Here is a 16962-nt window from a genome sequence, read left to right on the forward strand (position 1 = left end):
TGGCTCCAGTCACACACCTTGGCTCTTTAATGTCCAAGATGTTTGAAAGCACTGGTTCAGTTCCCAGAATGCAAAAAGATGGCACTCCATGAGTAAAGACGCACATTTCAGATGGAGAAGGAGCTATTTATTTAGTCTCTGCTGTCCAGAGTTAACAACGACCTCTCGGAGAGCTCATCTATCACAGCAGCTTTACAGCACCTTGTGCCGAGTCTGTGCTGTGAGGGAATTATGCACAAATGTGCATAAGCCACAATATTTACATGTTTCATTGATTGAATATATACAAGGAAGAAGAGGGAGCGGCTGTGTTCACATAGCACATATTTCCTGGTCATCCTGCCATCCAAAATAAAACCACAATCTTCCCACTGGAATTGATGCTCAGTAACAGAGACTAAGAACAGTTTCCAGCGAGCAGCTGAGTCAGACTGAGAGCAGCACACAAGCACTGCATCTGCTTTTGACCAGGACATCTGAGTAGCACAACAAAGAAAAACCAGCCCCTTCCTCTGTCTGCTTCTCACTGCACTGAGAGAAAATCACCTGCAAAAGGGATTCACAGATCTACCAGTACACATGGCGTTTTCCCCTTCCACAATGGGAAAGATTCAGGATTCAGCTGTGGGAAAGTATCCTTGATCTCCTCCTGCAGATCTGCTTCTGACCAGTCAGGCTGCTGTTGTCTTGCTGGTTATCTTCAGCATCAGGCACAGAAGCAGCAGCTGGACTTTCCGGTTGTCTCCTCTCTTGTGGCACCCGTGATGGGGCAGTGAACCCACAGAGAGAGTCGCTCGTATGAGACAGAAGCAGAGCACTTGCAGGGTTCTCCTGTGCTCATCAACAGCAGCCATGTGTTAACACACAGTTCCTGCCTGGGCTCTCCATCTGCAACGTGCCAGGTCCCTGCTGATGCTTGTCTTGCTGCTCATGGGGTTTGCCAGGAGAAAGGTTTATGCCTGTTCCTCTGGTGTTCACCTTTAACCAGGACAATGTCCCTTAATGCAGCCCATTTGATTCTGGGCCCAAGAGAGACAGTTGCAACAAATGCAAAGACCCTTGAGGAGGCTGTACCTGCCCACATACTGAGGCCCTTGCACATATACACGTGTGGACCAGATGTGCTACCAGCTTAATACAGCTGGATGTGCAGGCTCCATAACTTGGCACTTCAGAGAAGGTTTCCAAAGCTGGGTAAACATTATCATTTATGGCCAGGAAGTCAGCTCACGAACATGATCCATCACGTCCTAAAGCCTTTGCCAAGATTTCTAGCTCACCTCACCTCTATCAAAGTGCTCATCCTGCCTTTCTGGGCAACAGGCACAAGAAACACAGGCATGTGCAGAAGAGAGAAGTTAAAATGAGAAGCAGAGACCTCCCAGACAGGCTGAGGCATAACTGGGATTTTTAATAGTGCCAGGCCAACTCACATTCCCTGTCTCCCTCTATTTCCATTTCCTTGCCCTGTTGCTGATGCACATCAGCGTCTGAAGAGGGACATGAGCAGAGGGACACATCACACTCCTGCTCAGATAGATTGCACAGATTTCTCAAGAAATGAAGAAATGTTTCTGACAGCTGGGGCCCATGACAAGCAGGGACAGCGCATCTGAGCCCAAACTGCCTTTGCAATGCCTCTTGCCATGCACTGTTAGGGCAGGTATCACCATGCTGGCTCTGGGCTACCTGAGGGCAGGAGGGGTGGGATGACTGCCCAGCAGTGCCCACTTCAGTGGGAAGGCTGGACACAGCTGCTGCTGGAGCCTTGGAGAATGGCAGCGTTTCACCAATTACTCATTTTCTCAACTGAAAGTATTGTATTTCTGCTGACTTCTCCATGCTCCTGGGCTTGCTAACAGGGTACAGCAATGCCAAGAGAAGTTCTGTTTACCCAGCATCTTTGTCCTGATGTATCCCAAAGGGCTTTACAGATGTTACATACTGACTGTACAAAGCACCCAAGTAGGAAATGTTTTCTCCTCCTGGCAAGCACGATCTGCTCTGGGTGAAATGCAACAGCTGCCTATGAACATGTGCTGCAACATTAGAGCGTGGTTTGTGGCCAAGGGCGAAGATGCCAAATGCATCCCAATGAGAGTGGAGGAGGAGAATTCGGGGAGGCAGAGACAGTTGTCAGCAGAAGTGGCACTGAACAAGGATTCCAAACACATCTCCTTCAATTCTCCCTCCCTTCTTGGAGAGCCCCGAGCCAACAATACACCCAAAATGTTAAAATCACTTAGCACGATGAAGCGCTTTTGCCCTAGTACACAGATGCTGCATCCAGCAGCACCAAAGGCTAAAACAAAACCAAGGAACTGTGCATTCAGATATTTATGAACTTCCCTTTGTCAGAGTTTGGCATACTAAGGCAGGCTTGCTTACCAATACATCTTTGTTTTAGTACTTAGCAGCTTTAACCTTGGCTGGGACTCAGTGGAATTTTATTTTAGAAGATCCAAAAGCTCTACATGATCCTGATGAGAAAGAAATATAAGCTTCCTTCTGAATCTAAGTGTCCAGCTGAATCTATCCATCCCTTTCATAAAGGCAACATTCAGCCTGCAAACAGATGGCTAAGAAGCAAACTTTCATGGTTTGAAGCAGCTCTTTGGCATTTCAAGTTGCCAAGGCGGATGGGAAGAGTCCCATGAGCCAAAAAGTAACTGCTTTGCACGCTCTTGTTCTTTTGCAAAGAGCAGTTGTTCAGCTACGTACATAACCAATTTATGGTTCTTATGAGTAGAAATGGGCACTAGAGTTTCTTGGGAGACCATCTGTTTATGAGAGCACTGCCCCAGTGCCTAAGAAGCCATGTGGGAATCAGGAGACTTCTGAGCAAGTTCAGAAACTGGGCAAGTTCAGAAACCAGCCCTGGGCTTTGACGAGAAAGCTCCATGTTCAACAAGAGTATTGGCTTTGTGCACCCACCCTCCCATTCCAGCACTCTGCTCCCGTGGGGATGGCAAAGCTGTGGGCAGGGAAACCAGACCAGGGAGCTGAACTGGCTGAAAAATAGCCTGTTTAAACAAAACATCTAATTTCTGGTACTTTGGCTGGACCAATTTCTGATTCCCTCTCAGGGCAGAGCTATGAACAACAGTGCTGGCACAACTATAAGCTCAGGCCAGGACACTACTCACACTGGAATCTTTCACTCTTAGCACAATTCCAACACTTTTACACAGAACATTGAAAAATGTACCTGTAAGGGTCATTAGGGTCTTTGGCATCACAGACGTCTGCATGGCCGTGGCAGACACAGCGCCCTCCAATGCTGATATCTTTGATGCTGTAGTAATACTGGAGAGCACAAGGAAAGTTGGCCATTAGTATCTTCATGAATAAACTTCATAACTGCCCTGCTCAGGACTCAGCAGGACTTTATACAGTAAAATTTGTAGGGATACTTCCCTTACAGTGACAAGCTGGACCTTGCAGGCTGCAATATCCACCTACAGTAAGACCCACCACTGCTAACAGAGCCCATTAGCTACAAGTCAGGTCTCCGGACACAGCCAGAAAGCCCCATGTGATACCAGGAGGCATTTCCCACTTTCACATTGTTGGTGTTAAGCACAGCTCTTCCCAAGCTGCCTCCAGCTCCAGCCTCAGCAGCAGTGGCATCGCTGCAGACGTTTGGGGAGCACAAGTACAGAGAGAGAAAGTCCCCATGGGCAGCATCCAGGGCTGTCTTTTCCCCAGAGGTGGCACACACAGCCCTCAAACACTTCCATCTCATTAGCAAGAGGTATCAAGGTCTGCCTTACCCTCCTTGTCACCGTAGGGTCCCTTAAAGCTTTGCCCATGAGGTGCCCGAGCAGAGTGTTGGTCTGCAGGAAGCGCAGTCTGATGTTGGTGGCTTTCGTGAAGTTCCGCAGCAGAGGAGAGTAGGAGAAGTTCATGGCTCCTGGGCGCCCGTTCACCAGCGAGACAACGATCTGTGAATGCAAGGAGAGAAAAAGCCACATTGGATGGGGCCTGGAGCAACCTGGTCTAGTGAAAGGTGTCCCTGCCCGTGGCAGGGGGGGGGAACTAGATGATATTTAAGGTCCTTTTCAACCCAAACCATTCTGTAGTTCTATGAAAACAAATCTGTGCAGTCCTGTGAGACGGAGGAAATTAATCTCTCCCTCAGCCGATCCCAATCTTTTCCTCCCTTCAAGACAACTGAATTGGTTCCCTGCCAGTCTCCTTTGGTTTAACTGAGTAGTTCAAGTGGCATCCAAAAGTCAATTAATAAGAGCACCTCCAGTCACTGAGAAACCCTGGAGACCCCAAGGGATGGAAACATGCAGCTCTCACCTCCCCATTTTCTAAAGGCACAATCCGGGAGTATTCCGTGGTGCAGATGGCGTGGTCATCCTTGGTGATACGATCCACTGTCTGCAGCCCAAACTTCTCAATGCAGTCCCTCTTGGAAGCTGATCATCAACCAGAGATGAGAGCAGTAAGAGAAAAGGAACAATTCAGAGCCCTGTATTGATTTTCCTCACATTGACCAAGAGGACAGAAGAGGGTATGCTCTTTTTAAGGCATTTACTACACAGAGATTGCTTTGTATCATTTAACTGTCATTGCTAACATGCACATACACCACTGAGGGAGGGAGTCACTATGAGAATAAAGAGGCATGGTCAGAAAATGCCCCACATGACCTCACTGCAGCAAATGAGGGAAGTGAGGATGGCCATTGTACCCACTGTGAAAACCTGCAGAGAAAACCTACCCCTGAATGTCGGCATGAAGCTCACAGTTTCACCAGCCTGAGATCTAACCCTGTTCTGAATTTGTTGCCTTGCTGGCACTGGATTTGTTGCACTGCTTGTGCTGAACTGAGGAAGGGCTCTGTGCTGCTGGAGCTCAGCTCCTGATGGAGGAGCTCACACCATCATGCTCACATGGCTCCTTAAGGTCCCAAAGAGTGAGCCAGCACAGAACCACGCAGTGGGAGCAACCACAAGGCACAGCCATCACAGAAATGCCAAAGCCACCCAGAACCACCCCTTGGGGACAGCAGTCGAGGGCTCCTGCCACTAAGTGGCAATGCAAGGCTGGCTAAAGGCAGCCACACTGCTGGCCCTGCAACCTGCTTTGGGAACACTGCATGCCAAGGCTCTCCTTGCAGCTGTAGGAATGTCCTGGCTTCCCTGCACGGCTGCTCCTGTAAGTCCAGCACGCTCTGGCCATCCGTGTGCTGGCAGAGCCAAGCGAACATGCTGGGGCAGTTCAGCCTGTGTTGGATGGTGAGCACCCGGATCTACCCATGCAAAAACCCACACAGTGTCACTCTCAGGGACTGTTCCCCCAGGGAAGAGCCTGGGCCAAAGGCTGCTCCTTCCTAATCCCATTTTACCTGTGCCAGGAGCTCTCAGCAGTGCAATGCTCCCGAGGGAGAAGAAGAAAGAGAAGGCAGCCAACAGAACCTGCTGCTCCTGCCAGCGCTGCTCAGCTCACAGGGAGCTGGTGGGGAAACATCAACCCAATTCATGGGAATAATCCCTCAAATCTGTTGCAATGTGCCTCCAGAAGGCATGCCCATCACTCCATGTGCTGCACTGGCAGGCTAAGCCAGGCAGGAGGAACAGGAAGGGGGAAGCACATTGAGCTGCTGCCTCCCCTGATTTCATCTCTCTCCGTTGCTTCGTCTCCAGCAACGTGGCCTCGCTCCATGAAACACTGTTTTGGCAACAGCAGGAGCTCGGATGCATCCACAGGAAGATGGTGTGGAAACATTTAACATCAGGTCTCTGGCCACCAAGCTTTAGCTTTACCAGATGCTTCTTTAAAGGCAATTTATTCTGAAGCCCCAGGTGAGGAGCCTGTCACCACTGGCTCAAGATGATGGATTTCCATCATTTCATGGCTGGGCATGGAGACAGGATGCTCGGCAAGAGCAGCTACTCAGGAAAACCAAAGAACTCCTCCAGTTACTGTAAATCTACACAACCGTGTGAGCCAGAGACCAGGCTCTTTGAGCTAAACCAGAGCAACCCATCAGCCTTAAACCACAGCAATGCTTTAACAAAACAACAAACTGCAGAAGCCTGCCCTAGGCAGAGGAAAGGACAGAGCCTCACTGTGCTATGGCTGCCTGCCCCTCCGTGGTGGCACTGCCCAGCAAAGTGAGATGAAGTGGGCTCATCCTGCACAACACGATGAGCTGGGGCTCTGTGGGCCTGGATGGGCAGCTGGGACTGGGCATCTATCAAGTCCTGTTCCCATTTGACATGCTATGTGGGGAGCCCTTCATGCAGAAAACCACCACCACCAATGGTGCTCTCCCCAGGGCTCCTGCTTCTCCTCTGGTGGCTGCGGATGGCGTGGAGCTCCCACTGTGAGGCACGGAGGATTTGCATCGCCACGGTCCCTCCAGAGCCCTTCAGCTGCACCAACAGACGCTTTCCATGAGCCATTCCCTGATCCCACAGGGATAAGCCCAAAAGCACTTCAGCAGCCTGGCTGGGGAGCATGGGGCAGCCTGGGGAACCCAACACCCCTGTGATGAGCGGGGCTGAAGGGGCAGCACTGAGCCCATGGGGACGGTGTCACCCAGGGCATGGTCACTGGTGTCTCTGGAGGACACTTCAATTTCTGACAGCTGCTTGTTACTGAACTCACCAGTGTTTTTATTAGACCACCTACAGAACTCCCCAGGCCAAAAATAAACCTCTGCAAAGGACTTCTTGTGCTAGCGAATCTGGCAGGTTTTGGAGCAGCCACCTCTTTATTTCCATGGGAATTTTCCACTGGGCTGGGTCACTGCATGTCACTTCTCAAGGGGGGTGGTAACGGGAACTGGTGCTGCAGGAGGGAAGAGGACTCCAGCCACTGCAGCATGGCCACTGCACGCAGGAACAAGCAAGGGGGGCAAGAGCTCCCTGCTCAGCCCCAAACCATGCAATAACGTGGCTGTAACAGGCCCCAAGATGCTTCAGAGCTGGAAGATAAATTCTCAGAGAAGATAGGAAAAAGCTGAGCAGGCAACCTGACAGCAGCAGTTCCCCACTAGCACACAGCAGAGGGGAGAGGAGCTGCCACGCTAAGGTAAAATATCTGCAGCTCTTCCCTGCACAAGAAAAGGACAGTAAACCTAAAGCACAGGCTGACAGGTAAGCCAGAAATATGAGCCTTTAGGGGTTATAACCCACTGCAAGGCCTCTGAGTGCTCTGAGGTCTGTCCTTGCCAGGTTTTAAGCTCTGGCTGTAGATCTTAACTCACATCTTCTCCCAATCACTGGTGCTGCTTTGGGGAGGAGCCGGTGGTTAACGAGTTCCTCAGCATCTGGCTACCCCTAGACCCTTTGGGAGAAGGGTTTTGTAGAACCAGCTGTTTCTACAAAGGGATCAGGTTTTAATCAGAGAAGTCAAAGGCACAGACTGGATCTCTGCAGCCGCTGTCTCTGATCCCACCTTGCACAGTGGCAGGAGAGCAGTTCCCTGCCCTGTATCCGATCTCCAGTGCTGATAAGCACAAAGGGACTGTTTTCTGCATCCAGACTTTTCTGTTACAGCAGCCACTTGGAAGCTGGTTTGCTTCTGGAGGAGCTGAAATATGCCAGTTTGGATACAGTACAGGACAGACAGAGAGGGGACGGCAAGGAGGAGATGATAAGATGATAACAAATCTCATGTTCCAGACCTACATCAGCAAGGCCCAACTATGGACACTGGTGCCAACTTTGGCATCCACATAGATTTGGGTGAGCACCAACGAGTATCCTTTAAAAAACTCCCAACCCAGCCTCATACTTGCACAAAGAGCTGCCTTCACCGTGGCTCCATGACCTGGCATGAAGCTGCAGCTCCCTTGCAACACTGGCATACTTACAGGCAAAATACTGCCAGGGCTCGTAGGTAAGGCCAAAGTCAGTAGATCTCTCCAACACCCAGAGGTCAGGACGAGGGGAATTGGCAAACTTGATCAGGACATACGCTACGTGGAAGAGCTGGAAGAAAGGAACACAGAGTTAGTTGGCTGCTCAAAGCATTGTGAAAACCAGGGAGAGCTTAGTGGGACCCAAGCTGAATAAATAAGCTGGCACTTTGCAGATGCTGCTGCTCACAAGCAGCCTGCAGAGCAAAATCCTCCGTATCTAAAAGGATCGTGATATGACATGGCTGCTGCAGAGAGCCTGATTAGGGAGCTCAGCTCCCACCAGAATGCAAACAGAACACAGACCTCATGGCTATGGGCTGTACTTGGGAGGCCGGGCTGGGCAACACCTTAGACTTAGCCGTGACCTGAGCAGGCAGCTCTACAATACATAGTACTACAGGTATGAAGCTGTTCTGGAGGACTTGGCTTTTGGGTTGTTCTTGGGGTAACAGGTTCCCGCTGCACCTTGCACACAATGCCACAACATCCTTGGTTTTATTGCGTGTTCTCAAGGCTCTCCATACAGCAGCTCCCCTTCCCCAGGTGCCAGAGGGAGGGGAGAGCAGCGCTTGCTCCAGCACAGCCCCGACACTGGGCTGCTCCCATCTGTCTGGACACTGATGTGTGCACACACACCCCTGCCAAGAATAAAATAAATGTACTCTTTAAAGAGCTAAAATGTCAGTGCTGGAATGAAACAAAAGCCGCAGCAGAATTTCCCTTCCCCGGCTGGCACAGGCTCGCTCCAAGAATCCCCACTCCATCATCCTGTCACAAAGTGATATTTAAAGGCAAATAAAGTTCTGTTATCAGAGAAAATTCCTAACGTCAAAAACAACCCAAAAGGGAGTTTAGTGGTTGAAAAGCAGAGATTTATAGCTCAGGAGTCCCTCCTCATACAAAGCTGGTGCTGTATGAGCATACATCCCCCAAAGACTAACAGGTATCCAGAGGGACACTTCTACACGGGCAGGAAAAGGATGGCTCCCTGCCTGTCTCAGCCCTCCTGCCCTTGCCATGACCAGCTGCAGAGGGGCCAGAACAGCAGCCTGAACCTCAGCTCTGCCCCAGCCACACACAGTGCTGAGGCCTCCAACATAGCCCTGACAACCCAGAGAAGGCTGGTTAAAGGGAAAAAGAGACAAGGAGAGGCATTTAAATCTACCAAGTCATCCATAACACACAAGTCTTGTTATGGTCATTCAGCCGAGGAGGTCTGTGTGGGTATGGAGCAAGAGGACAAGAGCACTTGTCCCTGTGGATCGGCACCAGTTCAGCCTCCTCCTCAGCAGGACATACAGACAAAAACTTCCTCAGGCTCCTGCTGGATGCTGCTCTGGTGCCGCCTCTCCTCCACTTGCCAGGGGTTGCTCTGGTTCCCACCACAGGCTGGCACCTGAACTTACACCTAGGTGTAGGCTAAGGTTGACCTGAGAGAGATGGTTGGGGAGGAGTGAACTCTGCATGATCCTGAAGCACAAGCAGGTCAGAGGCCATTCTCCAGCTGTGGATGGGCAGGAGGATGGGATTTGTCACTACTGTCAGGGTTTGCACTGGCAAGGACTGGTGCCATCCAGAATTAAGATATCGAAGCGGTCAACCAACACGGTTCCCTGCTGTCAAAAGACCTCAGGCAGGCTGAGAAAAAACAGACCTAAATGCTGCCTTCACTCCCCTCTGCAAGCTACATGTTGTCAAGGAATGTGAGACTAACCTTTTTTGGAGGAGCAGCACTTTCTGCCTGTTTACCCTCTCAGCAGAGCTGTTATTTGTTAGTGAAGCCCAAGAGGCTTCAGCTCAAGCAGCTGCTTTCTCTGCAGGACCAGTTCTCACAGCTCAACATCTTCCTCTTGGCATAGAAGCTGGCTGAGTACCAACCAGTGAAGTTACACCTTCCCTCCACTCTAAATCCTCCTCCTGCTTTATTCTACAGGGAATAAATGAATGCTGCTGCTGGAATCTGCCATAGCCTTTAGGTGGACAAAATTCACTGCAGTTCCCATATACCTGCACACATTGTGGTCTCGGGCACTGCGAAAGCCTCTGCTCCGAATGAACAGCAACCACAAACACAACCCTAGAAACGTGAGGCATATCCCTATCTTCTGCACTTATCCTTTTGCAAAACCAGCTACAAGATTATAGTAAATCCCCTGGAGTTTCTGGGGGGGTCCTCACTGTCCAGCTTCGTGCTGGAAATAAGATGTTCCTTATTAAACATCCTCAGGGTCAAACTCCTGATGCTTTTAGCAGCTCTCAGAAATCCCCTGCCTCTGGAGACCAGGGGTTACGATCCAGTTGAACCAGTGCCTGGTGAGAGCCAGTTTTTGCACACTGAGACTTGAAGCAAAACCAATCCTGGGGCTCAGGGCTTCACAAAGTGCAAACAACAGCCAAGAAAAGAACCAGTGCTGCTGGTTGCTGTGTGCACTCCTGGGACAGGGGAGTGCTGGGGTCGGGCATGCACAGGCTCATGACCCGCATGAGCCCTCTCTAGCTGGAAGAAGATGTAGCTGGTTTCAAGACATTTGAAGTCATGGGAGACACGGACACACATTGGGCACTGGGGAGAACTGTGTCCATGCTTGCTGGGAGCTGAAAGGCCAGTCCCAACCCCAGTGGCAGGGTTAAACATCCAAGACCAGGGGAGCATGCCAACTATTTCTCTTTTATTGCTGCTCTTCACAGGAAAGAACAAGAACCTCTGGTTTCTTACTGGGCCAACTACAGTATCTCAGCTGAAGCCCAGTTTGGATATTCCAATCCTGCTCTCAAAGCCAAACATGATTCCTGAGCTCCATACCCAAACCCATCGCTCTGCTGCACACTGTTAGTCTGCTGCAGTTTTATTCCAGTCGTGATTGCAATTTTGGGACACAAAGAAGGCAGCCAACGTGCACACCCACTGCCCTCCATGACCATTCCTACATGGAGCACTGAAAATATCCGGGAGTCTGTGACCGCAGTGAACCCCCATCCTGGAACAGGAGCCGCATCCTGGTATTCAGAGGGATGTGTGTCACAACTGGCCAGTCCCCCCGTGTCGCTCCATCCCACATCCTTATCTCGAGAATATCAGAGCCTGCCGGAAAGCATCAAGGCAGATTGCTGCTTCCAGTGCATGTGCTGGGAAAACTCAGAGAGATACAAAGATGAAGCAGTAAACTCTAAAAATAGAGCTGGCACAAAAGCCAGACTTTTCATTCCATGTTTAGTTCCAGTACAGTTCTGCCCAACTAATATTGCAAGAGAAATAGTCGGGGTTTTTTTCCAAAGCCTTTATTTAGCTCCTATTATCAGTCAGATGAATAAAAACCTCTATGCTCCCAGTCCCTTAGGCAATTTTTTTCCCTTCTCCATGGAGGAAGGAGGTGAAGCACCAGATCTGATGCACACACTTGACTGTAGTCAAGCAGATCCCTTGCTCTCACCCCTCTAAAAGCACACCAGGCACAGCTCAACCTTTGACCATCACCTGGGATTACATGAAATGAGTTTTCAGCCAGGAAATTCTGACGAGTATTTCAATTAGCAACCAACTTGCTCTGAAAATAGTAACATCCCTCCCTCTAGCTGCTGTTGGGGTAGTGGCTTTGGTGTATTTCCTTAGTAACAACCACTTGTGGCTGCCCCAGTGTCTAGAAGGATGGAGCAAGTCCTGGAGCCAGGAGAGGAAGATGGAGATGAGGGCATTTCCTCCATCTCCCACCCACTCCATCCATTTGTGTTTGGTTAGTGGTCAGCCTTATCCAGCACCAAGATCCCATGAAAATACCACACTGAATTACTGCCCTGCGTGAGAGTTCAAAGATTTGAAGAATAAAACCAGGATCTAGAGAGACAAGAGAAACTCAGCTGATTTAGAGCAGCATGTTCTCCATCCATCTATCCACCTGAGTAAGCAGCACATGGTGGCAAACTTGCACATTTCTCTTCTATTCCCTCCCTCAAGACACTGATTTCAGTTTTCCAGCTCTGGCAGGCACACATGGAAAACAGAAGAGCAAAGCTGGACCCAGCCCCATCCTGTGTTTCTTTATGAGGGAGCTTTGGTGAAGTCTCACTGATAGTCCTCTGAGGTGCCACAAAGCCATACAGTAACATTTAATAAGTAAATCTTCACGTTGTTGTAATACTGGCAACTACATGTGGACAAATGGCAATAGAGGCCCTTGTCTGGCCCTCTGTCAAAAAGGTAGAGCAGGCTGTGCTGGCCAGGAGCTATGTGTAGCTCTACTCCTGGCCCCGGAGCACGCAGGAGTAGTTTATACAGTAAACCACTCTCTAGTTTTACATAGGACAGATTTATTACCTTTGGTGTTGACTTATTAAATAGCACCATGTAAAAACAAAGCAGTTCATCTCTTGCTAACCGCTGCTAAATATCCCTGTGGAGCGCGTGTGCGGATAGCGTTACCAGCGCTGCCGTATTCCTGCTTGGGATTTCCTGGAAGGATCGGATGGAGCAGGTGAGCAGGTGCTGCTCAGTGCATGGGCAATAAATCCCACTCTCAGGGGCACTTGAGGCCTCCTGGATACGCACAGCATGGCCAGGAGCAGTGGCCAGCAGCAGTTTGGGGCATACTGCACCCCAGCCTGGGTCACGCACAGCAGCTCCAGCCAGAGAATCATAGAATTACATCTGCAAAGCCTGGTCTGAAGCAGGGAAAGCAGGAAAAACCCAGATGAACCATTTCAAAACTACCGTGTAAACTGGTTTTGGTCTTTTTCTTCATTTTTCCTCAAAGCTTTCAAAAGTGATTGATGCTTTTGCTTCCTCCCAAGCCCATCCATTCCTTGGGCCAACACTGCAGCTACAAGCCCAAACCTGGAAGACGTGGCAGAGGCCAGAGCCTGGATGGGGTTAGTGGTCCACAGCACCAAGGAAAAGCAGTTTCCTGGGAGCACGGGTCACCTCTGCCCAGCAATAGCTGCCCAGCTACCATGGGCACAGCAGCACTCAGCAGGCTTGGAAACACACAGCAGCACCAGCACCACATCTGCTCATCCCAGCAGTGGCAGGAGCTAAAGCGAGTAATGATCAAACCTCCCCATGCACCTTTTCTCTCTGCAAACAAGCACGTGGAAGGTGGGAAAGCCTGGGAAAGCCAGAGAGCTTCTGGCTTGCTTGGAGTTTCTCTGGGTCAGTGATCTGCCCTTTCTGCATCTTTTGCCTGTAATCATTGATTCTCATGGAAGCAATGGATTTACTCATTAACAGTCTGACTGTCCCCCTGCTGTCCTACAGAGCATTTATTTCTTCCCAGCCCATACATCAGAATCCTTTATTAAAATCTCTCACATTTAGCTGCTGGTATGTGCCTACCTTTTCTTTCCAATCACACAAGAACTATTTCAACCTCTCTAGGCAGCAGTAAAAGGTGCTTCCCTCCAAGCACGTCTGGCTTTTTCTTTGTAAGATACTCAACAAACCAACCCAGCACAAAAAAAAGCACGAAAGTCAGTGTTTGAAATACGGGTGTGCACTGAAACATGATTTGCCTGTTTCCCTCCTTTGCTCACAGCAGCTCCTGCCTCATTCTCATACATTTGTGTGTCCAGTCCTCACTCTAAAAATGACATTTTCCCAAATTATTCATGCTGGTTCTGAATAAGAAGGTTCCCCCATACTCATTATCCCAAGATTTAGATAGCCAAGTTTTACAAATAACCATCCATTCCCTTCCACTGTCTGCAGAGTCCATTGCAACTCATCACAGCCATGCTCAGAAGCCCTTCAGGTTCAGAAACACCTCTGAGAGAGAAACCAGAGCTGCAGGTAGGTAGCTCTCACCTTCCTCCGGGACAAGGCAGATGCTGCCCTGAGCCCACTGCTGCTCCCAGAGGTGACAGCATCCCCTGCCTGGTGCAGGACACGCACAGACCCAAGCCCAAGGGGAGAGGACAGAGCTGTTCACACCCCCCTGCAGCGCTGGGGAGGGAGGCAAGCACCAGACCCAGGGCACAGGGAAGGGACTGAGTTTTGCACCAGCCTGTTTGCAAACTCTTCTCTCAAAACTCAAGAGTTCTATTGAGAGAGATCAAGGAAAACCCTCTCTTGGAAACCACAGATGCGGAGCTACCAATCAGCATGAAACCTGCTCAGTGTTGTAACTAACAGCAGCAGCCACCCAACGTCTCATGATGTTATTTTCCACACAGTTGCTGTTCCCTCTCTAAGCAGCTTGGCTTAAGGAACAGCTGACAGAGCGTTTTCCACAAAGGATTTTTCTTTAAACACCACTTCTGAGAAGGATTTGGCTCGTCCAGTTTCACACACAGCACTGCTCTATCTTCACAGCATCCTCCTGTGCGAGTCGTCCCTCCCCAGGCAGCACCATACACGCCTCCTGCCAAAAACAGGCAAACAGATCTGCAGCACTTGGCAAAGCTGAGCAGTGCCATCCCTTGTGGCTCTGTGAGCCTGCACACGGCTGAATAGAAGATTTGGGTAGCCAAGTGTTAGAAATAACCACCAACAGGGCAGCAGCAAAAGCCTGACATGCAGCCCGTTCAGGCAGCTGGCACTAAAGAGAGGGTCATGGTGGAATATGGGCAGGATGCAGGTTTTGGGGAGCATCCTGTTAAATCCATGCCTGCCTGGAGCTGCAAACAGCAAGTGCCACACAGCTACACGTACAGCATTCAGGGGATGCTGATACAGCAACCTGTACAGACCCCCCGGCAAGTGGGGGCCTTCCTGAATGAGCCCTTTCTGTGTTTGCCCAACAGCCACCCAAGGGTCACTTACTGGAGCCAGATGTGCCCATGGTGGGTGTAGGTAACCACAGGCATCCCAGCAGAGCAGAACGCAGTCAGGATAGAAGGGGATGGCTGGAATTCCTCGGGATGAGGCTTCAGTCACTTACAGATAAGGCCTTCGCCCACACCAGGCTCTCACTGTGCATTAGGAGATACCCTGCACTTGGCTGAGATGGCCTTTGCAACTTATTAGGTTGCTGGGAGAAGTGTAAAGTAACCCCTTACAGACAAGACTTAAATATTTGTCTTTTAGAGCAAACTTGAACTAGCACAGCCTCGGGGAAGGGCTTAGTGGACTCTGCTGCCACCACAATGCAAACAGCCTTGGGCACCCCGTAAAGGAGGTGTTCTGGTTTTGGCTGGGATGGAGTTAACTTTCTTCCTAGCAGCTGGCACAGTGCTGTGTTTTGGCTTTAGCCTGCAAGACAAGATCAGCCCAGGAGCAGAGCAAGGCCATAGAACAGAGAGAGGAGTAGATGCCCTCACCACAAGGACCATAACCCTCCCGAGTTGCTTTAATCCTCTTGCAAACACCAGCAGCCCAGCATGGAGGTGGTTGTAAAAGACACCCTGAAAAATTCCTAAAGCTTCAGAGATAAGACATAATAATTATATTCAGGATTTCAGATTCTCAGCCTGTTTAGCTCGAGGTGTCAATTGTCTTTGTCTGTTAAATGCTTCTAGGAAGCTTCTGGGAATGTTTTTTGGGAGTTGGGTTTCCTGGGAAAACATGTGCATCATATTTAGTTCCTGGCGGCATTAGGGGTAGTTCATACCAGGGTCTTCCTCCAGTGAACTATGGTATTGAGAAGCAGAGGAAGGAAAAAAGTGGCTCCAAGAAGGAAAATGGAAAATCAACAGTCTATGGGCTCAAGGAGACACTAATGGGGAGGTACTGATGGCCCCCACTGTGAAATAACATGTGCTTGTGTTGTGCTGACGCGCAGAAGCAAAGAAGCCAAACTACCTTCATGTGCACAGGTGAGCAATGAGCAGATACACCAGCAAGACTTGGTATCATAAAGGAATTTAACTGGAAATCACTCTAATCCAGACAGCTACATAAATCCAGCCACCTACATGATGATGGCTTTGAGAAGGAGAACTCCTGCATTACCCTTGGGACTGATTTTCAAAGGCTGTTGGTCCATTGCCCAAATTCTCCTCACTAACAGCAATTTGTGACTAGTTTTAACAAAATGCAAACTCTGCCAGCAACCCCACAACATGCAGAAAACCATGCTTTTCTGTAAGGAGAAAAATCGGCAAGGTTTTGCTTGCATCCTAAATCGGAAATTGCTATGGAAAAGCACGACTTGAGGGATGTAATTCGACTGCAGTTGTTTGAAACACTAAGCAGCAGCAGTCTCTTCAGGAGCTGCAGTTCACACATAGGCAAGGTATTTTTTTGGTAACTAATGGCAAAGAACTGACTCAAGTTTTTTAATGCCACCTAGATTCAAGAGGCTAATGGGGAAAAAATGATCTCTTTGGAGTGCCCCAGCTTACCAGGGCAAGTTTTAGACAACGAGCACATCTCTGGCCTGGAAGGACATGGCCAGTGCAGGATGAAGGGCTCAGTGCCCCACAGTGAGCTCCTGCAAATAAACCTTCTAAGTCCATTGCACTTGGCTCTATATGGGTCACTCTCCAGTGCTCCTGTTCACATGGACAACCTCCTTCACAAGAGCAGCTCACCCCAACGCTGCCTTTGCTCAGGGAACAATCTTACGCTGATATTTCAAGAACATCAACTGGTTGCTTTGGGAAGGAAGACTCAAACAACAGACAAAACATATGTACAAAGGAGAGGATGGCACGATGCTGCCACATATCCCTGCACGGCTGAAAAAACCAACCAACATGACTTCTTGCTATATATAGGGAAGAAGGTCCAACTGTTGAGAAAAACCTGTCCCTGTTCCCCAGTGACTGAGCATCTCTGCACAGCAAGCAGTAGAGCAGGGCTGCAGGAGAGCCCAGCCCAAGCCCTACCCAATGATGGTTTGATGCCAAATCATCAAAGCAGTCTGTAAGGCCTCCTGGGGCATCCACTCCTGGGTCAGAGAGAACGGATGGGCTTGGAGTCAAGAGCTGTAATACTTCTCCTAGTGACAGCCCTGCCTGGTACCTCCTGTTTATCAACACACAGTCTAACAGGGTAGAAACTATGACCTTGAGCACAAGGGAAAGAAAGAATCTCATTAAAAGACCATGCTCGTCCCTCTCCCAGCCAAGGATAACATCACCATGAGAGGATTTCACCATGAATTTGCCGGAGCTCAGAGCTGCTCCCAATCTTTCCCATTTCCTCCAGT

General features: G+C 49.7%; 1 protein-coding gene across 1 annotated transcript in view; it reads right to left on the reverse strand.

Moving 5' to 3' along the window:
- Nucleotides 1-16962, reverse strand: part of LAMA5 (laminin subunit alpha 5) — an 86520-nt gene that overhangs the window by 41706 nt on the left and 27852 nt on the right. The window contains exons 3-6 of the mRNA XM_030502679.1: nt 7835-7952; nt 4309-4427; nt 3774-3944; nt 3209-3306 (exon numbers count right to left, since the gene is read on the reverse strand). Of these exons, the coding sequence (XP_030358539.1) occupies nt 3209-3306; nt 3774-3944; nt 4309-4427; nt 7835-7952 (506 nt within the window). The remainder of the gene's footprint in view (nt 1-3208; nt 3307-3773; nt 3945-4308; nt 4428-7834; nt 7953-16962) is intronic.

The sequence above is a fragment of the Strigops habroptila genome, chromosome 13 (assembly GCF_004027225.2).
Source record: "Strigops habroptila isolate Jane chromosome 13, bStrHab1.2.pri, whole genome shotgun sequence".
In the NCBI taxonomy this organism is placed as follows: Eukaryota; Metazoa; Chordata; class Aves; order Psittaciformes; family Psittacidae; genus Strigops; species Strigops habroptila.